This window comes from Panthera pardus, unplaced genomic scaffold (genome assembly GCF_024362965.1).
Source record: "Panthera pardus isolate Hobbes unplaced genomic scaffold, ASM2436296v1 HiC_scaffold_16, whole genome shotgun sequence".
Classification (NCBI taxonomy): domain Eukaryota; kingdom Metazoa; phylum Chordata; class Mammalia; order Carnivora; family Felidae; genus Panthera; species Panthera pardus.
In genome coordinates, this window is record NW_026526721.1 from 146,265,382 (window position 1) to 146,292,528 (window position 27,147).

Sequence of the window (27,147 nt, forward strand, 5' to 3'; positions counted from 1 at the left end):
ATATTTCAATATGTTGTATTCTTATTGTCATGTAGTTAAAATTTTTTTCTAATTCTCAATTTCTCCTTTGACCTTTAGACTCTTTAGAGGCATGTTGTTTAATTTCCTAATATTGGGGAATTTTCCAGGCATTTTTTCTCTTGATTTATATTTCCATTGTTGAAGAATTCTCATTCAGGAGTTTTAATATTAACATGTGAAAGACTGACTTAAAAAACCACCCATTCATATCTACCATCTGTTGGCCTTCCTCCTCCTCACTGATGGGTAGTACCTCAAGGTAGGAAACTAGGAGTTCTCAACTTCTTTTTCTGCACTACTCTAATTCTAGTTCACCAAAAATGTTGATTTGGCCCTTGAACATAGCCTCTCCTTTATGTCTACATTCCTACCACTGTAAATTTGTATCTCAATACTCAGTCATATATTAGCCTCCTGACTTGCATTTCTGTTACCAATGACATTCAGGATCTATAAGGACCTTTTGCCACTCAGTGTCTGTACTCATCACATGGTCTCTGTCATACTGGGCTTTGGCTGTAGTTCTTGCTTTTGCGTCTTACCTCTCCAGTTGGGGCACGACTGACTTACAGTTTTACAATGTGTCCAACATAGCTTAGCAGACTTTTCTGTATATTATTAATACAGTGGAATATGTTTGATTCATAGTATATATCATTTTCTCATTCTCTTTCAACCTATACAATTGATTTTAGAGTTTGAGGAAATTTCAGGGTATGGACTATATTTAGTAGTTGTAAATATATTTTGGTTTTTTGGTAGTAGATTATACAGGACTGGGCCCCATCAATCCCAGTAGATTAAATAAGGGGAATTTTATATAGAGAATTATTAACTGCTATAGAAGAGTAACTAATATAGAAGGAAACTGTATATGATTTGCTAGGGCTGAGGGAAAGTACCCAAGGAAGGACAAACTTGGAAAGGATTCAGATTTCATTCGAAGAGGGTCTGGTTCAGCCTACCAGCCTCAGAGAAGTTTCATGGTTAGGCCAAGCTAGAGCTGGCTTGGAGCTGCCTGACAAGCAATTGACCACCCTCTGGAGTATAGGAATTCAGGAATGGGGAGCTAGTGACTTGTAGTATGGTGTGCGGTGGCAGGAAGCTTCTAGAATGTGTATGAGGCTTTTGGTTACCATATCAAGAGGACTGCAGGAAAGTTATTTCTAGACTAATGTCTAGACTAAAGTCACAGAAGGACTGTGTTCTGGGCCCATGGCTGGGGTCAGCACCACCAGATGTTCTCTCAGCCACCCCACCAACTCCAGCCTGCACCTGAAATCATTGGAGAGCCTCTTGTGCAACGTTCCCTCAGCACCCTCTGCTGAGAAAACTTAACATCATACTCACTTCACAGGAGAAATAGTTAGAAGATACTCTGTTGTTAGAACATATATTGAAGGGTGCATTTGGAGCTAAGAGGCAATAAAATGATAACTGACACACAAATGTAAAAGACTGAATGGTCGTTTGCAGGTTTAACCTCAACATTCGTCATCTCTGCCTCCAGTTTACTGGATGACCTGTCCTTTTAATTTTCAGTCTCTATGTAGAATCTTTTTTTTTTTTTTCCTTGTTTATTGATCTACCTACCATAGTTTTCTGTGCTCCATTCCTTGGGATTCCTTTTTGTTTCTGGCTCATCTCCTCCTCTAACAACACTATTTCTTCTAGTCTCCCCATTTAGAAGTAGGCTTTCTGAATATTCTTTTCTTTCCCATTTCCCTGGTAGCTGCTTTCCTTTCTAAAAATCCTCTTTGGTCTCTCTAATTTGTCTTTTGGTCTCTATGTGATTTTCTCATTAGCACTTGGTTCCAACTCACTTCTCCAATCTCTCTGGAGATCGGATATTACAGGAATCATTTCTAATCTGCCCTGGGAATTTTTTTATTTTTAAAATTGTCAAAATTTTAATATGCTGCCTTCCTTATTCACATTTTAGCATAGGTCAAGCTGGTTTTGGCAGTGGTGGGGGGGGTGTTTTGTCACACACATACACTATGATGTTGAATTCAAAGCAGTCTTTCTCTATGTAACAGAAGTTAGTCTGATAATATCTTTAAGTGCTGTAAACCAGGAACGTTTCCTTCTTCTTTCCCTCCTTTCATGGTGTGTGTGTGTGTGTGTGTGTGTGCGCGCTTTACAATTCCCCCAAAGATTACATGTCACCTATAGTTTGTTTTAATATATTAGTAGAGGCTCATTTTAAAAGTAAATTCCTTGAAATTAGGTATGTAGAATATAGTATTAACTATTTGAACTTCCTATCAGAACATGGAGATAACTCTTTTAATCAGAATTGCTTGTAATGGGACTTAGGCTTATCATGTCTTTAGAATATTCGATTTGTTTTTTAAAGATGACTCTTTACCCTTGGCATAAATAACTATTTAGAACTTGTGTTTTTGAAACTTAAAATTCAGTTTTCTGGGGCACCTGGGCGTGCAATCAGTTAAATGTCCAACTCTTAATCTCAGCTCAAGTCATATCTCACAGTTCATGAGTTCGAGCCATGTATTGGGCTCTGCACTGATGGCACAGAGCCTGCTTGGGATTCTGTCTTTCCTTTTTTCTGTCCCACCCCCACTTGTGTATGTGTTGCATGTGCTCTCTCTCTCTCTCAAAATAAACTCAAAAAAATTTTTTTAATTTAGTTTTCTGAACCAAACTGTTATTTTCAGACGAACATACAAATTTATCTGGGAATTATTTCTTTGGTTAGTTTTTTGTTGTTTTTTGTTTTTGTTTTGTTTTGTTTTAGACAGTAGAGATGTTATTTTTTTGAAACTTTCATTGATTGCAGGTTGTCTTTCTGGTTCAGAGTGATTGAGAATTTTACTGACATATCCTAGAAATTTCTTTAGGAATATCAATATCTTGAAGATATAGATAATTATTTATTGATTATTGGGTTTTTTTAATGTTTATTTATTTTGAGAGAGAGTGTGTATGTGAGAGGGGGAAGGACAGAGAGAGGGAGAAGATCCAAGAAGGCTCCACATTCATGGTGGAGCCCTACATGGGGCTTGATCTCACAACAGTGAGATCATGACCTGAAATGAAATCAAGAGTCGGATGCTTAACCAGCTGAGCCACCCAGACACCCCAATTTTTATTAATTATTGTTGATATTGGTTATGGTATCTGAAAATTTCTAGATGATAGGTTTTCAAAAATGGATGCTTATAATTAGAATTCTATACAAGATGTATATATTCCAATGAAAAATTACAGATTAAGAAGACCAACTATGTAAAAATGTAGTTCTGCTGAACAAATTATTTAGTTAAAATCTTAATTTGTTGATGTTAATCATTTTAAAATAGAAAATAAAGCATATATAGGAAAATATAATTTTTTTTAAGATGATTGTTTTTACTGAAAACTGCATAACAACAACAGAAAAATCAAGGCTATTTATAAAATGTCTGACTGTTGCCTGGTGTTCTAAATGCATATCTTAAGTGGATCTGAATATCTGAATAAAACCTCTGTACTTTTTTAATAACTTTGGCTTTTTGTAGTACAAGCTTACTAAATATTTAACTTTTTTTTTTTTTCCATCAGGAACATTGATAAACATTTGCTTGTTTTTTAGGTAAAATCTGTAAAAACTGGGTCAGTTTTTTGGACGATGTGCTGCTGCTTATCATATTTCTATATGGTAAGAATTCATTATTGAAATTATACAAGGTCTGGCAAGTCTTTCACAGTTAGACCAATTCCTCGTCTTCATCATTTTCTTCTCATCCAGACTAGTTCTCTATTTCCTTTTTTCCTGAAATCTTTGGATTTTAATTTTGTTTAATATAGTCCCTTTCATTACTGCTATACTCTTCCCTACCCCCATCTCTGGAGTGTGTATGGACTTTGCTTTAGTGGGGAGGGCTAATAAATGCCAATCCCTCAAATATAATATTTGCAGCAAGTGAAACAATTTTTCTTTTCAGATGTACAACTTTACCTAAATAATGGTGCTATCCTCTAGGTAAACTACCTACGTACTTTTTTCAACAGATTACTTAGATTGGGGTTCAGAATTACCTCTTCATTCTCCTGCCTTTTTTCCCACACCACAGACTATCATCTAGTAGTCTTGTGCTGAAAACTAGTGATAATTTTAGGTAAGGTTTTGTTTGTTTGTTTTTGAACACATAGCATGGAATTTGTGCATCCAAATTATCCATGCCCCTTTTAAAGTGGTTAAGGCCAGACACATTCTGTGAGCTTGTACCCAAGTAATAGAAAACTCATTCTCTTTGAAGTTTACATTTAAATTTTGGAGGTAATTCAAAGTCCTTCACTTAGAACCCCTGCTCAATCAGAGTAACATTGTTTTTGGTGTAAAATAGCATGTCAGTGAAGCAATAAACATGTTCTTTATTGTATACCGAAGGCAGTTCATTACAAGTGGTTCTGAAATATTTTAGATATGGGCAGCATTGTTAGAATGTATATATTAACATCTAGTGTCTTAATGTGTCTATTGGTCAAATGGTTCTTTCAAGCTTTTGATTATTAATGTACACCCACAACTTTGTTCTTGACAAGAGCTTATTGCCTATTGAATATACTCAAAAAGGTAATACTGTTGGTCAAAAATAAACATTATCTTTACCGAAACAGAGCCAGCTGGTAGAGCATGTGACTCTTGATCTCAGGGTTGTGAGTTCAAGCCCCACATTGGGCATATAGCTTACTTAAAAAAAAAAAAAAAAAAAAAAAAATTTAAAGAACCATACAAAAAAAAATTAGACCAGAACATACTCCGTTATTCTGATAGAACAGTCTAACTTTATGATACATGCTAAGCATTAAAATGGAATCTTGATTTGTAATCCATTAGTATGAAATAATTTATACTTAAGGTAGTACCTTTTATTTTGAGTATCTTGAAGCATATCCAGATTATCCGAGAGTTCCTTATAGTTCAGTTGTTGGCTGGTGCTAAACATTCATTGTTCTTATTCTCAGTGAAGCTTCTTGCAATGTAGTTATCAAAAGTGAGGGAAGTAAAAGCCTTTCTTTTCCCTTTTAAAAATTTATGATCTGTATCTTAAGAATCCTCACCTTTATGACAGACTTTTTACTACCAATTCAAAATTATAATGTTCTCAGTGTTACTAAGTTTAATCTGACCATTTCTCCAGTGAATATAGAAAAGCATGTTGGATTTATGGGATTATTATTTTAATAATACATAGAAATAGGTTATATGTAGGCTTCATAAATCAATTTTAAGCATCTGTCACACTTGCCAAAAATCCTAGTGTTTGTTTATATTTGTTCATTATATGTTTAGATTGTCATGATAAATAAAACTGAATCTATTTTTAAAAGCAGACATTTAAATTATTTAACTTTGCATTTCTTAATCCGTAGGTCTCTGCTTGGGGTGGTTATGTGTTTATCATCAACCTTATTCCACTGCATGTATTTGTGCTGTTACTGATGCAGAGATACAGCAAAAGAGTCTACATAGGTGAGTGATTTGACGTTTGAAATCTCACCTCTAAGAGATGTTTCATTGAACAGCCATACATTTTCATTGAACAGCCATTTCTGTTTGGCCGTGTTACTCATAAGAAGGTGAAAATAATTTCATATATATTTTTTTGTTTTTTTGTATCAATAAGGTGGGTCAGGCACTTTTACGTATATACATTGTTACCAACTTCTTGATGAGTTTTTGCTGTTGTAAAAATTAGTCTGCAGATACTAGATTTAATATTTGTCAGCCCAGTTTTTTCCTTAATTTGGGGGAATGGGTATTCTGTCTTGAAAATCATTCACATATGGGGCACCTGGGTGGCTCAGTTGGTTAAGCATCCGACTTCGGCTCAAGTCATGATCTCGCAGTTTGTGAGTTCGAGCCCCACATCGGGCTCTGTGCTGGCAGCTCGGAGCCTGGAGCCTACTTCAGATTCTGTGTCTCCCCCTCTCTCTACCCCTCCCCTGCTCACGCTCTGTGTGTCTCTGTCTCTCAATAATAAATAAACGTTAGAAAAAGAAAAACTAAAAAAGGAAAAGAAAATCATTCACATATGCATATTCAAATTCAGCACAGTCACTGTAAGAGTAAACAGTTTAATAAACTTTTGAAAACCTTTTCTGTATAGTATACGACAGAGTACCTTCGTCCATTTGGGCTGCTTAAACAAAACACCACAGGCTAGATAGCATGTAAACAACAGAAATTTCTCACAGTTCTGGAGGCTGCAAAGTCCCAGATTAAGGTAACAGAATGGTCACGTTTTTGTAAGGGCTCCCTTCCTAGTTCATAGCTGGTACCTTTTTGCTTTGTCCTTACATTGTAGAAGGGAGGAACTAGTTCTCTGGACCTCTTTTAAAAGGTTACTAATCCCCAAAGCCCTTACTACCACCTTACTACCTCCCGAATGCCACCTCATAATACTGATACATTGGCCATTAGGTTTTAAACTTGCGACTTTTGGGAAGGTGAACATTCAGACGAACCTGTTTTCTATGAAATCTTTATTTTTTTTCTCTAGGTTTTAAAACATATCTTTTGAATAAGATGCTTAGTGATAGATGTCTCAAATCGTAGAGCTCATTATCCATGATAGAGACAGAACCTTTATAGGTTGAATTAATAAGAGAGAAGTTGTGGTTTGAACCCAATGTCTTAGTAAAATAATACAATTCCAGTATGATAATGTTGTTGGAAAGCAGTAACAGAAAGATAAAGCTTATTTACTTACCTAAAAAAACAAAATCAAACAACAAAGGGGCGCCTGGGTGGCTCAGTCGGTTAAGCGTCCGACTTCGGCTCAGGTCATGATCTCACAGTCCATGAGTTCGAGCCCTGCATCAGGCTCTGTGCTGACAGCTCAGAGCCTGGAGCCTGCCTCATATTCTGTGTCTCCCTCTCTCTCTGCCCCTCCCCTGGTCATGCTCTGTCTCTCTCTGTCTCAAAAATAAATTAAAAAAAAACATTAAAAAAAATTTTAAAAAACAACAAAATAAACCCAGTAGTCTGGCAATTCCTCAAAAACTTAATTGGAGAGTTACCCTATGACCCAGTAATTCACTCCCAGGTATACCCCCAAGAGAATTGACAGTAACTATTCACACAGAAACATGTACACTGATGTACATTGCAATATTTATTATCCCTAATAGCCAAAAAGTGAAGACACCCCAGATGTCCACCAACTGATGGATAAATAAAGTGTGTATATTCATATAGTAGAATATTATTTAGCCGTAAGAAGGAATGAAGTACCGATACGTTGTGAGGCTTGAAAACATTATGCTAAGTAAAATAAGCCAGACACTTAAGCCCATGTATAATTGTAGGATTCTTTTTGTATGAAATGTTCAGAATAGACTAATCCTTAGAGACAGAAAGTAAATAGGTTTAGTGGTTGCCGGAGGTTTGGGGAATGGAAGAGTGACTGCTAATGGGAATGAGGTTTCTTTGGGGATGAGGAAGTGTTCTGGAATTAGATAGTGGTAATAAATACACAACTTTGTGACTATAATAAGAAAAAGCACTCTATGGCATATTTAAAAAGGTGAATTATATAGGGTGTATACCATATCAATTTAAAAAGTTCATATATAGTCATTTCAGCATACTTTATAACAGTCACCACTGAAATAATATATTATCAAGTGCTTATTTGATACCACAGACTAAGTTGTTTACATGTATTTAACTCATTTAATTTTCATAACCACATTGTGAGAGGGTAGTGTAGGTACTGTTACTGTCCTTATTTTACAGGATGAGGAAGCAAAAAAGGACATAATTTGCTCAAGACCATGTGATTTAGGCCTGAACTTAGAAGTTTTGGCTCCATAGCCCATGATGCTACAAATTACTATTTCTATTAAAACTGTATGCCTACCATGTAAATAAATACCTTACTGTTGAAATACATTAGCCTGTGATATATCTCTACCCTGAAAACACTGTAAACAGTCTTTAGGATCCAGAAAGGAGAATGACAGATTAAACTTCAAGTCTCAACTTTTTGTTTTAGAGATATGTAAGTAGAGAAATTTTTTAAGTTAAATGTAATAGGGGAGGAACTAAAAATTTTTTTAATTTAAAAACTTCTGGGTCTTGAAAATTTAATGGTCAGGGGAATAGAGTGGGGAGCAGATTGAGGAATGGACTTGTGAAACGTCCCTGAATCAGGAGGAGGAAGAAGAGCCAAAATAGAAGGAGCTAGATACATACATTGTTAAAGAGGTCAAATGAAAGGATTTTCTACATAAAAGTTGAAAGCATGAACAGTGTCCAACTTCCCTTGAGTGTTAGTACTAAGATCTAGTAGGGTGAGAATTAAGGAAAGACCTTGTATTTGGCGAATAGGATTTCTATAGTAACTTTACAAAAAGTACGCAATTAATACTGCTTTGGTTGGCTCTTGAAAATTTTTCTTCTTTTAAGAGGGAAGAAAACTAAAGTAGTTCAGGGATATTATATATATGTGTGAAGTTAGATTAGTAAACACCTCAGATAATTTTGTAGTGTTGAGATTCTCTACCCCCACCTTCCTTGTTTTATAGCTTATTCCATTCATATGATTAAGGGTATTTTAGGTGATTTGTATACTCTTTCATAGTTTACTTTTAAATGGATGGGAAATGATGGTATAGAAAAATCAGCTATTCTCTACTTTATCCTAAATGTATCAAGATTTAAGTTCAATTTAACCTAACTTAATGGTCCTGGAAAATTTGAAGGCATTATAAAGCTACATATAGAGGTTTGCCCTCTGATTTTATCACGTAACATCCTTTGTCTGTAGTTCTCTCTCCTCATGAGCAGAAACATTTAGATAAAGAAAATAATGATTGATAAATGGCAAACTCATAATCCTTTAAACCAAATATTTGATTGGGTTCTTAGTATCAAATTAAATGAAGTAAAAATGAATCATTTGAAATAATTATGAAAAATGGTTTTCCCTTTCAGTAGATTTTTTGCACGTGTCTTTAGAATCCGTTGGTAAGCCAGGGAAAACTCAAAAGTTTGTTCACATGTGGCAAGAGGGGCACATGGAAGATAATGTGGATGTATAGGGTATGTGTGGCACAGGAGTGGGGGGGTTGGAGGGGCAAGGGAAAAGAAAAGCCCCTTGAAATTTATGTGGGAAGAAAGTTAAATTATTTTGTGAAGATATATTTTGTACTTGGTGTATTCACCATGTTGGGAAGTGAATTACACACAGTTACGTCACAAATAGGATTCTGATGTTTTAATAAGAAGAAAGAACACCCATATCGTAATTTGCATTTATAGAGAGAGTGGTTTACAGGTATCGCATAACACTAATGGGTGTAAAATCATTTAACCTTTAGAAATGTTTAATCACACTTTACATAATAAAGAAATTATTAAAGATATGAAGACATGTTTAGCAGTGTTCATTATGGTGTTACTTATAATTGAAAATAGTTTAAATGTCCAATAGAGAAATTTTAATTTTTAAGTTACACTTAAATTGTAGTGTTGCCAAATCATGAAATATTATGGCATCATTAAATGTAATCTTTTTTGGTATTTGGTGAGTTAGGAAAAAGTTAATAAAAAGCAGACAGCAAGGATTACTAGTGATACTTTTTCTTCATATTTTTCTCTGCTTTCCAGATTTTCTACAATGAGCATGTACTAAATTCATAATAAATGAGACTTTTTAATTTATAGAAATGTGAATTTTATCTCATGGTTTATTACAATTAAAATTTTAAATTAGAATAACTTAAAGAGCAGGAAGAAACTAGTTTCTAGTATTGATAAGTGATTTTTAAATGTCACTGAAGAATTTGCTTATTGTGTGTGTTCTTTCGTTGAGGTCATTTGAGTAAGAAGAGAGTAACAATCACTTTTTATATTATATCTAAACTACATATTTATGGTAATATTTCCTGGTGGAACCATCATATAAAGAGCAAAGTATTATAGACATATACCACATACTTTAGTTCTGTACAAATTGTTCTAGGATTGTAGAGTTTGTGAGTGAAGAAAAGACAATCCTGCTATTGAATGAATTAAAAAGAAAACCAGAGGGGTCCCTGGCTGTGTCAGTCCGTAGAACATGTGACTCTTGATCTTGGGGTCATGAGTTCAAGCCCCATATTGGGCATAGAGCTTATTTTAAAAACTTTCTTAATTTAAAAAAATATTTTTTTAAGTGAAACCAATAAATTTTAGGCATCATGTTTATACTTGCCATACATAAACAAAACATATCTAATGCTACACAACAATAGACGTAAAAATTGCATGTAAAAATTCTACAAGCATGTAAAAAGCTTGGAAGCACTAGAATTTAGTTTGTCTAATTTTACCTTTCCTTTCTTTCCTTTTTTTTTTTTTTTTTTTTTTTGAGGAGTAAATCAGTTCAGTAGAGGATTAAATGTTTAATACTTAGTTTTGTGCTAGCCATTAGGATGCATAGATGGTCAAAAGATGGCCCTTTTCTAGGGCCATCAATGTAATTGGTATCCGTTAATACATTGTAATCATAGCATATGAACAAAATGGAAATGAGAAGGAGTTTGTGAAGATCAGTTTTGACTTTTAAGTTTCAGGAAGGTCTTGTTGGGCTTTCCAACTGACTGTCCTTCTGAAAGTTTTGGAGATAAATCATGATCTTGAGAGGAGAAAATAGTATAGAAATAGACTTACAGAGGGTTTGTGATGATGTAACCATAAATGAGAAGTAACAGGGTAAAGAGTATGCACTACAGGGGCACCTGGGTGGTTCAATTGATTGAGTGTCCCACTCTTGATCTCCATTCAGGTCATGATCTCTCGGTTCATGGGATTGAGTCCCATATCAGGCTCTGTGCTGATAACGGGAGCCTGCTTGGGATTCTCTCTGCTCCTTCCCCACTTTTGCTCTCCCTCTCTCTAAAAATAAATAAATTTTAAAAAGAAAAAAAACTCTTTAAAAAGAGCATGTACTGCAGAACCAAATTAACAGGATTCAATTTCCTGGTCTAGTCCCTTACTAGTGGTCACTTTACCACTGGTCACTTACTAGCAATTTTGGGCAGATTACTTAATTTCTTTATGCCTTAATTAATGTCCTCATGCATGAGTCAAACGGAGATAATAATAATTCCCACCTTGTAGAATTTAAGGATAATGAAAAGTGCTTATAAAAGGACTAACACAAAGTGTTATTTAAGTGTTGGCCTCTGTTGTTAATGTTAAAATTATGAAGGAATAGCCAGGTAAGAAGAAAAAGTTCTGGGGGCGCCTGCGTGGCTTAGACACTTAAGCGTCTAACTCTTGATTTAGGCTCAGGTCGTGATCTCACAGTGCGTGAGCTTGAGACCCATGTCAGGCTCTGCACTGACATCGCAGGGCCTGCTTAGGATTCGCTCTCTCTTTCTCTGCCCCTCCCCTGCTTGTGCTCTTCTCAAAATAAATAATTTTTTTTTTTTAATGTTTATTTATTTTTGAGACAGAGAGAGACAGAGCATGAACGGGGGAGGGGCAGAGAGAGAGGGAGACACAGAATCTGAACCAGGCTCCGGGCTCTGAGCTGTCAGCACAGAGCCCGACGCGGGGCTCGAACTCATGGACCGTGAGATCATGACCTGAGCTGAAGTCGGACGCTTAACCAACTGAGCCACCCAGGCGCCCCAATAAATAATTTTTTTAAAAAAGAAGAAAGAATGCCAGAGGCCAAGAGGTGATTATAAAGACTGAGGATGACTAAAGATTGTTTTTTGTTTTAAATGTAGATAAACTTTCACCACAGCTATTTTGATTATGAAAAATATAGCAGAGAAATGACACTGGTGTGTTACATAGAGCATCACAGAGCAGCTAAAACACAATAATAGAGTGGTGTGCTTATTATTATATACAGTTTAAAATTTTAAGATAATGTATATAATTGAGAAAGTCAAATATTACTACAAAGCTTAAAAGCAAAATCAGCAGTTCTTTTCTCCGCCTTTTCCTTAATTGGCTTAGTCCTTAAATTCTTATCGTGAAACAACTACTTACAGTTATTTCAGTTGTTTCTTTTGGTTTTTACCACGAATGTACTTTTTAAACCACCAATTCCAACATGTGTGGGAGGTTTGCCACACCACCAAACTGTTCCCTGACACCAGCTAAGTGTCCTAACATTCAACTCAATTGTGGTATCGTCTACCCTTAGGTACCATCAGATGCCACAGGTTAAGGGTTCAGTCCCATAAGACTGGCCTCTGCTTTTATGCCAGTCACAAGTCCGGGTTGTCACCTGTACTTCTGACCATATGACTGTAAATCCGAGGTTCCCATGACCTCTTCCAAATCCATAGGTTTGATTAATTTGCTAGAGTACAAGATTACAGGTTTATTATAAAAGGGTGTATGTAATTCAGGAACATGCAGATGGAAGAGATGTATTGGGCCAGGTATGGGGAAAGAGCATTGAGCTTCCCTTCTCTTGCCAGGCACTCCACTTTCCCCAAATCTCCACTTTCTCAACCTGAAGCTCTTGGAACCCTGTCCTTTGGAGGTTTTATGGAGGCTTCATTACATAGTCATGGTTGATCAAACCATTGGCCGTTGGTGATTGAATTCAATCTTGAGCCCGTCTCCCATCCCTGGAGGTCAGGGGCGTGGGGCTGAAATTCCAGCCTTCCGATCATGTGGTTGGTTCCCTGTGGCAACCAGCCTTCATCTTAGGTGAGGTGCAAAAGTCACCTCAGTAATACAATAAAAGAACCTTCATCATTCTCCTCACTTAGGAAGTTCCAAGGGTTTTGGGAGCTCTCTGCCAGAACAGTGGATGAAGACCAAATGTATGTTTCTTATTATAAATCATAGTAGCACAAAATGAAATTCCTGTTTCTTAAAAAAAAAAAAATTATGAAGGTGTATTTTTGAGAGAGGGAGACACAGAACGTGAGCAGGGGAGGGGCAGAGAGAGAGGGAGACATAGAATCCGAAGAGCCTCCAGGCTCTGAGCTGTCAGCACAGAGCCTGATGGAGGGCTCGAACTCACGAACCATGAGATTATGACCTGAGCCCGAAGTCAGTTGCTTAACCAACTGAGTCACCCAGGCGCCCTGAAACTCCTATTTCTTGATTTTTGTTTTCCAATTTTAGATGCTGTTAACCATCTTATTATTTCTACCCTTTTGAGATTTAGCTGCCATCCATCAAATTTCTACTTACACACAAATACACTTTTCTGTCTCTGCTCCTAAGTGCATTCTGTGTGTGTGTGACACACACACACGTAAGCAGGTTCCATGAGTGTGGAACCCTACATAGAGCTCAATCTCATGACTCTGGGATTGTGCCCTGAGCCAAAATCAGGAGTCAGATGCTCAACTGACTGAGCCATCCAAGCACCCCTAAGTGCATTCTTTGGAAAAATAAAGTCTGATATCTGTTTAAATAGGGAAAACTACCAATTTTATTTTTTGAAATATCTAGAATTCTTTGTTTTGGTAGTGTCCCTTGAAAAACACCATGAAGGGATTTAATTTTATGAGCTTGAGATCAGAAACAGCTCCCATTTGTTCACATGAAGTTTAAGAGATAAAATATTTATGACATTGACTCTTTACTGTCTATACTAATACCTTAATATATCCCATTCTAAGGCCTTGGGAAGCCTCCTGGAAAGAAGAGTTAGGAGTATTGTGAAATAACAGACTATAGGGCAATAGCATATACTTAGGTGGAGGCATGGGGTAATCAGAATAGAAGTAACATATTTGGTCTTGCACATAACTTGTACTGCCTTAGAGGGCAATTTTCCCAAGAAATTAAGGTTTGCTGCATTTTACAATAAATAAAAACTCAGGAAGGAAAAAATTACAACTAAATAGAATAGAATTAGTTTTTTCTCAAATGACTTCTCTAAGTCAGCTAAGAATTCAAAAAGCAACATAAGAATTATGTTTCTTACTACAGAAATGTATTTTGTTTAATTGCCAGTAATATTTTACAAGCTAGAAATGCTAAATATCAAAGAGGTGTCTGCCATTTCTGCTAATACATAGTTATAGGTAATAAAACATCTTTAAAACCTATTAATTAGCAACTTTTTTAAATTATAAAATAACTCTTAGAAGGGCTTCAGAATGTAAATAAACTAAAATCATTTTGATAGTTTAGATCTCAGATATTGAAAGTAATAAAGGGTTATACAGTTTTGTATTTGTGGCAGATAAATTCTTACCACAATAAAAGATTACGTTTATAGCCTATAGATGAATTAGATTTTTATAAGGATTGAATATGTCCATATACCATTAAGACATGGTTTTCCCGTGCTGCATAGAATGTTTACAATTTGTTACTGATGTCTTATTTTGACTTAATTGATTTGCCTTTCTTTTTTGTATCTTCAAGGGAACATGAGCCAAGAGCAGACAAACAGGGACTATCATAATTGCCCCCCCCCCCATTTTTGTACCAAGTTTTCATTAAAAATTTCACTAGAATTTGCAATATTAGTTCCATAAAGTGAGTTTTCCAGATGTCTATCTTACAATAGGTAATTGAAACTAATTATTGGAGGAAGTGGATAGGGAAATTTTCTTTAAACTGGTTTATAATAAAACTTTCTCAGTGGTTACTTTAGGGGAAAATTTACTTCAGGGGCACACTCGAAGATGCTGTTGCTTCTGCTGCCATCAGTATTGTTAATATAACTCATTATTTAGTTTGCACAGGATTAGTCTTCTATCTTCTTACTTTAAGACCCAGGATATTTAGAACCAGTCTTACCTATGATGTAGCAGTAATCATTAGCTTAATCAGAAAAACTTTTTCAGTGAATAGAAACAAGGAATATTCATGTTCTCCAAACTAAACAGAAGCAATAAATCATTTGGTATTCTTATCTAGAAGAACAGATCTGAGATTTCCTTTAAGGGTCTGTTTTACTGAGAATTTTATATTCCGAAGTCCAAAGGTTTGCTTTTGTGTAGTATCAATTAACAGAGTCTTAGTGGTATTAGATAAATGAATTTAGAAGCCACTTAACCACGATAGTTGACATTAAGAAAAAGATAGCTTAAGAAGATTTTAAAAAAGTGTTTTTAGGTTTTTAGTGATGACATGACTTGTGATTCTGCATGGTTTAAAATATTTACTTTGTTTTGTTTATGAGTGAATTGAGGTTGCTGATATTTGTCTATTACTGTTTCTTGGCATATTAAGTTTAGTAACTAAACTTAGCTCTAAAGGTGTTAATTAGGATCATTAATACTTTTATGTTATGTAAAAATTATACATATTTCTTGAGTTCTTCATATAGTCTAAGCACACACAACTTAGTTTATATTTTAATACACTTCTGTAACTCATCAACCATTGCCAGAAAATAAGTGCATAATTCTTTCACATGATACAGATAAAACCAAAACCCGGATGTTTATTTACTTTCTGCTGTATTCTTGATTTCATCTTATGTATCAGTATGAAATATATATGCTGTTTTTAAAAGTTAGGATTAAGTGTCTCTCAAGTGTTCTGAACAAGTCATTGCTGCTTTTTACAAATCGAACTTGTAAAACATCTGTTTCAAAGATTCATTCTCTCCAAAATGAATGATGAGCAGCATTTTTGGAAAAGAAAAATTATTTTTTTTACTGTATTTGTTAAAAATTATATTTCTCTGCTGGTAAAGAAGAATTAATGTTTTTTATGTTTTGTTTCATTTTTAAGCTTTAATTCTTGTTTCTTACCATTCTTCATCCTGCTTATTTACCCAGGATTCACAGTAATCAAGTAGTAAAGTATCTTTATAAATCAAAAGCTTCAACAGTCTTACGGTTCTTTAATCATATTTGTTAATAATGAAGCAAGATTGGTTGGATTATAAAATACTTCCCCACTGTGTTTCTTTTGGTTAATATTGCTTTGGTTTAGAGAGAATTGGGAAAGCAAAGGAATATTTTGTTAGCCCTTCCCATTAAATATCAACCAGGAGATGAAGCAGCTCAAAAATGCTAAGGTGGTATGGGGTGCCTGGGTGGCTCAGTTGGTTAGGCGTCCCGACTTTGGCTCAGGTCATGATCTCACGGTTCCTGAGTTCAGGCCCTGAGTCAGGCTCTGTGCCGACAGCTCAGAGCCTGGAGCCTGTTTGAGATTCTGTGTCTCTCTCTCTCTGCCCCCACCCCCACTCCCACGCATGCTGTCTCTCTCTCTCTCTGTCTCTCTCTCTCTCTCTCTCTCTCTCGCTCTCTCTTAAAGATGAATGAACATTAAAAAAATACTAAGGTGATTTAATAGTGGATCAAAGTTAATGGAAATACAATATTCACAAAATATTTTCCAACTTTAAATAAAAGGAAGTACAGTAGTATTTTATAAGTGTAAAGAGTACCATCAACATAAGTCTTTGCTTTGTCAGGGAGGAGGTCCTTAAAGGTTAGTTGGGGAACAACAGGAACTTCTTGAAAACTTAAAATTTTAATGGAGCTTGAATCAGAAGTTTCAGTGCCTTTTAATTAATTGTATATAACAACTTATTCGTGCATGTTAAGTCAAGGATGGTAGTTTTCTGTATGAATCTGGCCCTACCCCATACCCTTGGATAAAAAAATAAATATTTTAACAGTGAAAGATATTTAAGCTCTGTTTAGAAGATTACTATTTGAGTCAAGTCAAAGGGATTTTCTTTGGTGGCAAATAAACCATAATAGAGAATGGCCATTTTTTCTGGAGTTCTTCGAGCACATTGGGAGTATCATATGCAGTAGTGAATGCCAATAACTGTGCTTCCACAGGATGGCAGTGTGGTCACATTTTCATGATGTAATAAATGATTTACAACACTACTGGTATCGTGCATTTTCTTAGAGTTCATTACTCTGATGGAAAGCTTTGTTCTTCTGGTTAAAAGGGTAAGAAAAGTAGGCTAACATGGATGGATTGAAAGTTGTGATAGTCGTAGGTAGTAATTTGGTCAAGTTTCCTAGAGAGTTCATAGGAACAATTAGTGGGCGAATGGTTGCTATCTATGGGTTTGTGTTGTTGAGGTCTTCTTAGAACATTAGAGAATGGTACAGATGTTGTCCACTGTCTCCTCAGTGCTCATGTCAAGAAGAGATCTCTCACTCCTTGAAGTTTTTATAGAGCTAGGGTTTTGTTTTGTTTTTTAACCTTTGTGACATGTATTTGTTTCATTGTATTATGGTTATTTGTGTACATCTCTGCTTTTCCCAAATAGATGTCTAACGCTTAGAGGATAGGATTGATCTTAATAGGGTTTTTGTATCCTTAGAATGCCTGGACCATAATTACATAAAGTTAATATTTGAATGAATTAATTAGGTAATTTTTAAACACACTGTTAGATGCTGTTGTACAAAGCGTGGAGTTCACTTTGTAGTGAAGATGGTGTTTACTTTTAAGAATTGAGCGTTATTTCACTATTTCTTTCTACTCAAGTATGTCTAATTCTTATTTTCTGTATTTTAAACATGGGTTTTGTAAATGGGATTTAAACTGAGGTACAGAGATGTGTATCTAATTTTACAGATTCAAGGAGGAGGACAGTATTAAGTAAGATGAGTTTGTGATATTTTATATTAGCTGGCAAGCAGTCCTGACTTTAATTTAATGGAAGTACTGTCTATGTAGTAAAAAGTGCTATGAGAAGGAACATCTGTTCCCCTATGTAAACATTTCAAGATCAGTGATCCAAAAAATAGGAAATATAGGGAAACATGAATCCAGTTCTCTTAAAAGAAAATGGTGATCTTTGGATTATTGCGTATATCACACTTATCAGCTTTGTATCACTGGTGCAAATCTAATATGTATAGGAGTATTCAAAGGTAAAATATTGTTGAACTTATTTCTATTAATTCAGTTTAATTTGACCTTAACCTCTGTTTACAAAATAATACAAATTAACATCCCACCTGGTGTTTTATGTTACCTGAGATTGAGGTTCTTTTTCTTGAATTCCTCTCCATCACTCATTACTAGTGCATCTGCTTCTGTATAGAGTCTTTTTCTTTACTAATGGTAGTGCCTCTATGAAGTTGCATAAAAACACTGAATTGAGAATATTAGAAGGTTTATTCTTCTTTTTGAATAAGTCTGGAAATGAACTTGAGCAAATCCCTGGGAGGAAACTTCAGTAGTTCCCAAGCAAGTGATTGCTAAAGTTTTTATATCGCCACGCATAGTATAGTCCCATTTGAAGAGAGAGAATATGCGTATGAATGTGCTTATGTGTGCTCACCATATCTTTTAGTGATTAATTCTGGAAAAGTAATTATTAAATGACTTAGGGAAGTAAATGGGCTAGAGACTTTTACTTTTTACTTTTTGTTTGTTGTTACTTTTACATTTAGAACAAACTAGTAATCCATAGAGACAGATGAAGATTTGTATTTACCTTCTGGAATGGGGGGAATAGGGAGCAGCTACTTACTGAATATGGAGTTTTCTTTTGGGGTGATGAAACTGTTTTGGGGCTAGAGTGGTGGTAGTTGCTTAACATTGTGAATGTACTACATGCCTCTAAATTGTTCACTTTTAAATGATTATATATAAATTTCACTTCAGGTTTTTTTTTTTTTAAAGGCTTTACTTTTTTGTTCAGCATGTGCCATTTATCATATTTAATCCAAATTCTGTGACAGTGTTATAACATTCAGTGTTCATTAGTATTTATAAGAAAGAGAAAACTTAGCCTAAGAGGTGATGGTGCTGTTTGGACATAAGTAGACTTAACTATAATTAAAATACAAGGTTTTCCCATGCCTGGCCTTTCTAGATATGCCTCTCTCTGTTCAGTTACTGTCTAGGGTTTGATTTTGCAGCTCTAGGTGCCTAATAAAAGAATCTTAGGTTATTGTTCAGGGCGGGGGGGGGGGGGCGGTTAATCTACAAATCTTTTTGGCCAAACCCCTCATTCTGTAGTGAGGAAACTGAATTTTTTATTAGGTAGTTCAAAATCAAGATCACTCATTCCCATTTTTTTTCTGATTCTGCCTTTATGACTCTGTGCCAGGTGATCTACACAAGACTGATAGAAATATACTGATAACTAGAAATCTCATCCAATAAACTGAGCCACAGTTTAAGTCCCATAATATAGAAATTCTGATTTCCTTAGCTTTTATTGCATTTGTGTTCAAGTACCTCACTGAGGATAATTCCATTCCAACATTAATATGTCTGGAAGGTATATTATTAGGTGGATTACTTCTGTAGTCTCATCTAGACAACCAGTTCTCCATTAGCTTGAGGATATTGGAAACTTTATTCACATACACTGGTCCTTCCTATTAAATTTACTTGAGCTTCTTATCCTTTTCCTAACACTGTAGTCATCTCTAATGCAGCTTGAGAGACAACTTAATGTTTGAACCATTAGCCCGTGATTTACCTTCTACGGAAGGGTTTCCTTTGAAGGCAAATTAACTCAACTAAATGTGGGGGAAGAGAAATGTATGCTGCTGAATGCTATGCTACATACAGTGTAGAATATGGATATATATACTTCTAACAGTTCCCTTCCTAAATACACCCCAGTCTTTTCCTAATCGAATACTTTATTTGCCAACAACTGTTGACTATGCTTCATAAAATGTTGTGAATAAGCTTTATAAACGGAAGTTTTCGTATTAACTTATTTCAGATGGGTTTATCTTCATTTCTAAATAATTTTCAATTACAGTGATTCTAAATTCTAACTTTCTCTGTAATGAACTTAATTTAATAATGACCTGTGAACATTTAAATGCAAAACAAGTCTGTTACACAAATTCTAACCCCTCCCCCATTTCCCTATACATTTATGTTGATATGTAAGCCAAGAATACTATAATGTACTCAGTGCCAAAAGCAAATAATTTTCCTTTATTAGACCCTAAAAAATTCATTAACTAGTCTATTTTATGGCTTAACTTCTGTATACTTAGTCCTTTTCTTTTATGACAGAAAACTTCGTGGACAGGGTTTTTTGTTTTTGGTTTCTTAGATGTACTGTTAGAATGTTAGACTATAAAAAGGATGTGGAATACTTGAGAGCTTTTGAGACAATAGCAGCTATTCATGTATGATGAGGATAAGTATTCTTTATCTTTAGGTCATGCTTCAGAGTAATGCCAGTAGGAATAGTGTTTACTTATTTATGTATTACTTAGCTTCTGGGTCATGTCAGTTATTAATGATATATTGAAAACTTGATTCCATTTTAAAATGGAAAAGGAAAGCAGCACCAGTCTCCTAAACTGTTCTAAATGATATTTTGCAAAATTAAGTACTTAACATTTTTTTAAAGATTGGCAGAAAGAATTCTCATGATTTATGTGATTAACCATCAAATATCTATCGAATAGAGCAGTCATTTCAAGATTCTGTTCTTAAAATAAAGTTAAAGTTTGTTAAAAATATATGAGTTATGTTTGAAGTACTTAATGGTAGTAGTAAATTATCCTTATTTCCTATTTTGTCTTTATAGCATATAGCACTTTCTACATTGTGGGTTTAATATTATCCATGCAGATACCCTTTGTGGGATTCCAGCCAATCAGGACAAGTGAACACATGGCCGCTGCTGGTATGCAAAAATATTTATTTTCCCTTTTCTGAATACATGAATGCATGACTGACCAGTCTTCAAGGGAATGAAGTTTTTTTGGTGTTTGTTGTTTTTAATTTTCATCATACTGGTTCTGAAACATTGCCACTATAAAATGTGAATGTCTGTTCTTGAGACTATTCTGATACTATGTTCCCAAATGTGCCTATTTTCCTAACTACTGTTGTTTTGAAAAGGGAGACTATCCCTTTTTGCATAATCCATGTTATTTGCAGACCCTAAATAACATGTTTTGTTTAAACAGATATTAAGTAGCATATCTGTACACCGAGTTTACTGTACCACTGGGTTTGCATTTTAGCACATTTAGAAAGAACATGGTATAAATGTTTATGTCCCTTACATCTCCCTAAAATATTTTATCCACTAACTGAAATTAATGGCTTTAATACAATATTCCTCCATATAAACAGACTACTTTGCCATTATTAATCTAGGTTACAATTAACAAGATAATGGGAGATCTTTGAATAAAACTTCAACAGATTCTCAACACAAGATCCATGACACCCATAGGAAGTCTGTGGGTAGTTATTTTATTTGCAACATTTTATAAGTATCAGAATGTTTAACTCTCTGAGGGGATGTTCCATAGCTTTTATCAGATTCTAAGTTAGAATCTTGAAACACATCCCCTCCAAATAGATTAAGAACCCACACCTTACTGTTACATAGCACTTTATGAATACTTTTACTTACATTTCTAATTTTTAAAATATATTTATTTATTTTTGAGAGGGAGCGAGTGGGGTAAGGGGCAGAGAGTTAGAATCCCAAGCAGGATCCGCTCTGTCAGCACAGAGCCTGTCGCTGGGCTTGAACCTATGAACCATGAGATCATGACCTGAGCCAGAATCAAGAGTTGGACGATTAGCCAGCTGAGCCACCTAGGCACCCTACTTACATTTCTAATTTGATATTAGGAAATTACCAACTAGTTTGATAGAGAAATGCATATCCAGTTTTGAGTATATATCATTTATAGCAGTTATCTCACTTTTTATGTATTTGGGTTATTATTTCCTAAAATCTGAGTCTTTGATTATACCTTACCTAACCATTCTAAAATGGTTAAAATTGTGAGAAATAACTTTCATTACTAAATTTTTTAGAAGAAAAGTCAATATGCCATGTTGGATTTTTAGAGTTTTTGTGTCTTTTAGTTTTACACCTAGTGCTTTTGTATTATGTTTTGTCCATTTTGACAATGAAATACTTTTTGCTATTCCTACTTTAGTTTTATCTTAGCACTCGCCCTTATGTTTAGTAATTTAGAATCTTACATAAGTGTGTAATTGAGGTCACGTCCTGTCACTCAGCTATAAGCAGTGACTATTAGGATTCTTCTGATCCAAGTCGTTTGTATCCTTCAGCAAATCTTAGAGCTATTTTTTAATGGCAATTCTCTATTTTTTTCTCCCTAGAAAACATGTCACTAAAATATGGGACGAGAGGAGTTTAATGTGATAAATAGGCTCTAGTTATTGAAGTGAGATTTTTCTTACCTGGTTTGTGTATGGGGAGTCTGATCATGTAAAAAAATATATATATATAATTTTTTTTAATTGGTTAACTGTCTTTTGACAAAGGAAATGTTGGTTAGATGAAATGACTAGTCTTTGATATGTAAAGTACAGGGTATTCTAAGAAGCTCATCAAATTAACATCTTAAAATACCTTTGGGAAAGTGCTTTGTTGATTATTTATATCACCCTTTTCTTTAATCAGGTGTCTTTGCATTGCTGCAAGCTTATGCTTTCTTGCAGTATCTGAGAGACCGATTAACAAAACAAGAGTTCCAGACCCTTTTCTTTTTGGGTGTATCACTAGCTGCAGGTGCTGTGTTCCTTAGTGTCATCTATTTGACTTATACAGGTAGGTGTCATAACCTATAGACTGCAAATCTTGTCTCTAGATTATTCGAAAAGGTAATTCTTCTTCAAATTTTGTGCACTTTTCATTTATCCTAGTAATTCAAATACTGTGGTTGTATTTACAAACAATATGAAAATAATAGTCAAAGGTTCTAAAATCTGAATAGCACTATAAATTTTGTGTTTTTTTTAACTGTACCTAATTTTGGTGCTTCAGGCTCTGATAAATACACTTCCAAACACCCTTCTCTTGATAGATGAACAGGCCCAAACTGTATAAAATTCAAAGTTTCCAGTGTTACTTACTGCAAACTTGCCCTTTCTTGTGTGTATTACACTCTTTCTGTCTCTTTCCAACTTTTAAACACTCAACCAAATCAGTTTCCATCTGTTCCTGGCATAGCTCAAAACCAAGAAGGATTAATTGACAAGAGTAAAGGCAAGAATGTTTAAAATCCTCTTTGAACTTTATCTAAATTTGGCACACTGCATTAAATAATTTAGACATCTTCCCCCTTTTTAAGTTATCAAATGCTATCTTAATGTCTTAGCTTTATTTACTAGTCAACTAGAAGTTTAAAGGAGAATGGGAAAACATTATACAGTTTTATCTGTTGACTTTTTGTATATCTCTGGAAATGTGATCGCCATGGATATTTGTTTTTATATGATTACTAACCTTATTTTGCCTGACTGCCAGCTGTATGAAATATGTTGTCACCTATAAAAGAAAACTGAAATTCTTTTAATATTAATTTAACCCATAGCAATCAATAAACATAAACAATTAAAAGGCAGATTGATTTCCTCTACATTTTTTCCTTCCAAGGTTACATTGCACCATGGAGTGGCAGGTTTTACTCATTATGGGACACTGGGTAAGTGCAGATAAGTTATTTGCCCTCATACTACTTTAAAATACCTTTTTTCCTCTGTTACATGTCAGTACTTGGGCAGCGTTTCTTAAGTGTACCTAACATATACTAGTTCAGTAAATGTTGACTCCCTTGTAATTTATCTTTGTTTGAAATTCCTGTTTAGAATACACCTTTAGTATGATACATGTAAGTCATGCATTTCTTTTCTACAGAGTCAACTCCTTATTTTAGTTTTGTTTGTCAGAACATTTAGGGTAACATTTGTGCCCTTTTAATGATTGATTTTTGTTTTTAACCATTATATTGTTTCCATCTTCTAATAATATTTAATTTTTAACTCTTAAGGTGCTATGTTATAAGCCTATATGCCATAGATACAAAGGAAGAATTTAAGTTTTTCCTAATACCACGTTATCCTAAATTCCTTGATAGTTTTAATCTATCGAATACACTTGAGGATACTTTTTGCATTTTTGAAGAGTGCTATTATAAAATGAATTAATAAAAATTTTGGTTTTAAGTTAGACATCTAGTTCAATAAAACCTGTCTCTCAAATGTTTTCCTAAGGATAAGAGAATATGCTGCTGATGGTAATTTATCTTTGTTTCCTCTTTCCACTTTTCTGTCTTCTTTGTTATTCCCTATGTGGCCTAATAAATCTATTAATAAAAAATTTATTGACTGGGCCTGCCCTTTGATGTGATACCAAAAGGGTTCATGCCCAGGTCTAATTAAAAGTGTAAGCAAATTACTTATAAATGACTGAAGCTGACATTTAGACACATATTTCAAGAGATCGTGGATCACCAGAAAGTTTGGGGGAAATCCCTGGTTGTAGACAGTTACTCTGAATAGGTCAAATTACAAGGTCAAATTTTTGTAAGTAATTTATTTGACTATTTTGGGATCTCAGGGTATTTCAGGAGTAATTTGTCCTCTTCGTTTCCCTCACCTACATTTGCATCATTTTGTTAGGAAACATATTATGGCAATATGGTACCTTAATGGATAAGGTATTTCTGCTAGTAATAAGTCCAAAAGAATGAAACTTGCTGGTACAAACGTAGGAGATGGTAGGCAAAACTGCAGGAAATTCCTATTTGAGCAAAGATTTTTGTATTAAAAGTCAGAACCAACACTTTTATAACTGGTTTTAGAGAACTCTTCCAGTATTAGGGGTGGCATATTGGTTTTTAGTTTTACCCATGTAGACTAGATTTATTTCCAGTTAGCAGGTTACATTGGAACATACTTTTAAGCAAGAACGGGTGGGGAATAGGAACCATATTTACAGTCAAAGGAAATTTCTTCATCTAAAAGGAACTCCTTCCTATTTTAATTTTAAACAATATTAACTTTTTAAATACCAGGTATGCAAAAATACACATTCCAATTATTGCATCAGTGTCTGAACATCAACCTACGACTTGGGTGTCTTTCTTCTTTGATCTACATATTCTTGTGTGTACCTTCCCAGCAGGCCTATGGTTCTGCATTAAAAATATCAACGATGAAAGAGTATTTGGTAAGAGATTTTTAATCAATACTTTGATTTGGAACAATTGTTTCTTTTCTTTATTGAGATTATCACTTTAAAGTTTTATTCCTCTTTGCTGGGGCTATTCATATTCTAGATAAATTTCTTCTCTTATCTTGTGTAAGTGTTTAGCCAAGAAAAATTCTGTGAATTTGCATTATGTATATACTCATTAACTGTGTTAATTGAGAACTAGGATATAAATTTTTCATTCAATTGATGATGTTTTCTGAGAGAGTAATGTTATTTATAGACCATGGCTGAAAATTGGAAATTATAACTTTGTTGACAATATAGTCTTTATTTTCTATATTAGATCTGATTACATAGGAAGAAGTTTGCAGGGGCATCCATTGCTCGAATTTCAGTGTAAAAAGATGTAAAATTTCATCTTTAAGTAAACAGCCTCTTCACTGATAGATTTGTATATATTTCCAACTAAAAAAGACAGTAATACAAACTATTTTAATGACATTTGAAATATAAGTAGGGAAAATAAGCAGATACCAGAGACCTTTACAGGATTCAGTCATCGCAAGAAGTATATTGTGGCTGTTTTGCACATGTTAAAACGTGAAACTTTAAAAAGGTTTTTAACATGCACAGGGTCACACAAGCAAATAATTTGTAGTACCAGGACTTGAACCTGTACAAGTATGATACATGAACCATGAGTGACACTCAAGTTACTCTTCCAGAGTAAAGTCAGGAGAGAAAAATAGCACTTGTGCAAGTTATATAACGAAGGATGGTATTCCTTCTTGCCCTGTTTATATAGATCAGTGGACTCTGGATAAGGCCGTATTAATATCCCGTCATTAAGAAGGATTTAGCTTAAACATTTGCCCACCTCATTACTCAGCAATCCCAATCCCAGGTATATACATACCCAAGAGGAGTGAGTGCTATGGCCAACAAAGGACATGTTTAAGAATGTACATAGCAACTTTATCCATAGTAGCCCCTAATTAGAAACATTCCAAAGATTATCAGCAGTAGAATAGATTAATAAATTCTTACTTGTTTGTACAATGTAGTATAACACGCAATTAATCAAAGAATAGCATGGGTAGAGACACCTGATAGGCAGTTCAATCAGTTGAACAACCAACTCTTGATTTCGGCTCAGGTCATGATCCCAAGGTCATGGGATCCAGTCCCCCATTGGGCTTTGCGCTGGGCGTAGAGCCTGCTTAAGATTCATTCAGTTCATTCTCTCTCTCTCTTTTCCTCTCTTTCTCTCCCTCTCCCCCCTTCCATCCCCCCACCTTCGTGCGCACTCTCTTTCTCTCAAAACAAAAACAAAAGAATAGCGTGGGTAAATAAACAATACAGAAGAGAACTTTTTTTATATAATTTCATTTTTAAGAAGTTTTTAAGAATAAAATCTGAATTGATGTTTTAGAAGTCCAAATCCAAATAGTGATTACCCTTTTTGGGGTGGGGGGGGAGGTGCGATAGCAGCTATGAAGTGGGAAGAGGCATGAGGGTTCCTTCTGAGGGAGATATATACAGGAGTCCTATATTTTGGTATTGGTGGTAATTACATAGATGTGTGGGTATGTAAAAATTCATTGAGCTATACATTTAAGGATATGGTATAATGAATCTATTTTTTAGTCAAAAAATTAGTTTCAAATGAGATACGAGTTCTTAAATCTCTTGACAGTAACTTTACAAGTTCCTCCTTTGGTTAATAAGTTATATTCTCATCCCATTCTTTTTTTTTTTTGTGTGTGTGTGTGTGTGTGTGTGTGTGTGTGTGTGTGTGAGAGGCCAAAAATGAGAGGGGCAAAGAGATCCCATGAGGGGGAGAGAGAGAGAGAAAGAGAGAGAAGTAGAGCTCACCTGAAGCAGGGCTTGAGATCACAACAGGATCATGACCTGGGCTGAAGTCAGATGCTTAACCAACTGAGCCACCCAGGCCCCTCATCCTATTCTTACTTTAAAGCAGGCTGTATACCAGATACTTGTACTGGCTTTTCATTGACTATTTGCTTCTGTAAACTTATTGAGCCTAATAATATAATTCACCCAATATGTTTTCATCTGTCAGCTGTGGATTTCCTAATATGTGATGCTATTGACGAATAATGAATTGTCTTCTTTCCCATAATTAAATTTAAATCATGATACATTTGCCTAAAACTGTTGATATGTAATGTTTAGTCCATTTGATTTACAATTTCTAAATATGACTATTGAAACAGTCAGTCAGTATTAATCAGTTTAAAAACAATTAGCTCTTTTATGAGATGTT

The 27,147-nt window shown here is 34.8% G+C and overlaps 1 protein-coding gene across 1 annotated transcript in view; it reads left to right on the forward strand.

Moving 5' to 3' along the window:
* The window catches only part of STT3B (STT3 oligosaccharyltransferase complex catalytic subunit B), a 106,010-nt gene that overhangs the window by 66,679 nt on the left and 12,184 nt on the right, over positions 1 to 27,147 (forward strand). The window contains exons 4-9 of the mRNA XM_019422852.2: positions 3,620 to 3,685; positions 5,404 to 5,503; positions 20,457 to 20,555; positions 22,326 to 22,472; positions 23,301 to 23,349; positions 24,721 to 24,875. Of these exons, the coding sequence (XP_019278397.1) occupies positions 3,620 to 3,685; positions 5,404 to 5,503; positions 20,457 to 20,555; positions 22,326 to 22,472; positions 23,301 to 23,349; positions 24,721 to 24,875 (616 nt within the window). The remainder of the gene's footprint in view (positions 1 to 3,619; positions 3,686 to 5,403; positions 5,504 to 20,456; positions 20,556 to 22,325; positions 22,473 to 23,300; positions 23,350 to 24,720; positions 24,876 to 27,147) is intronic.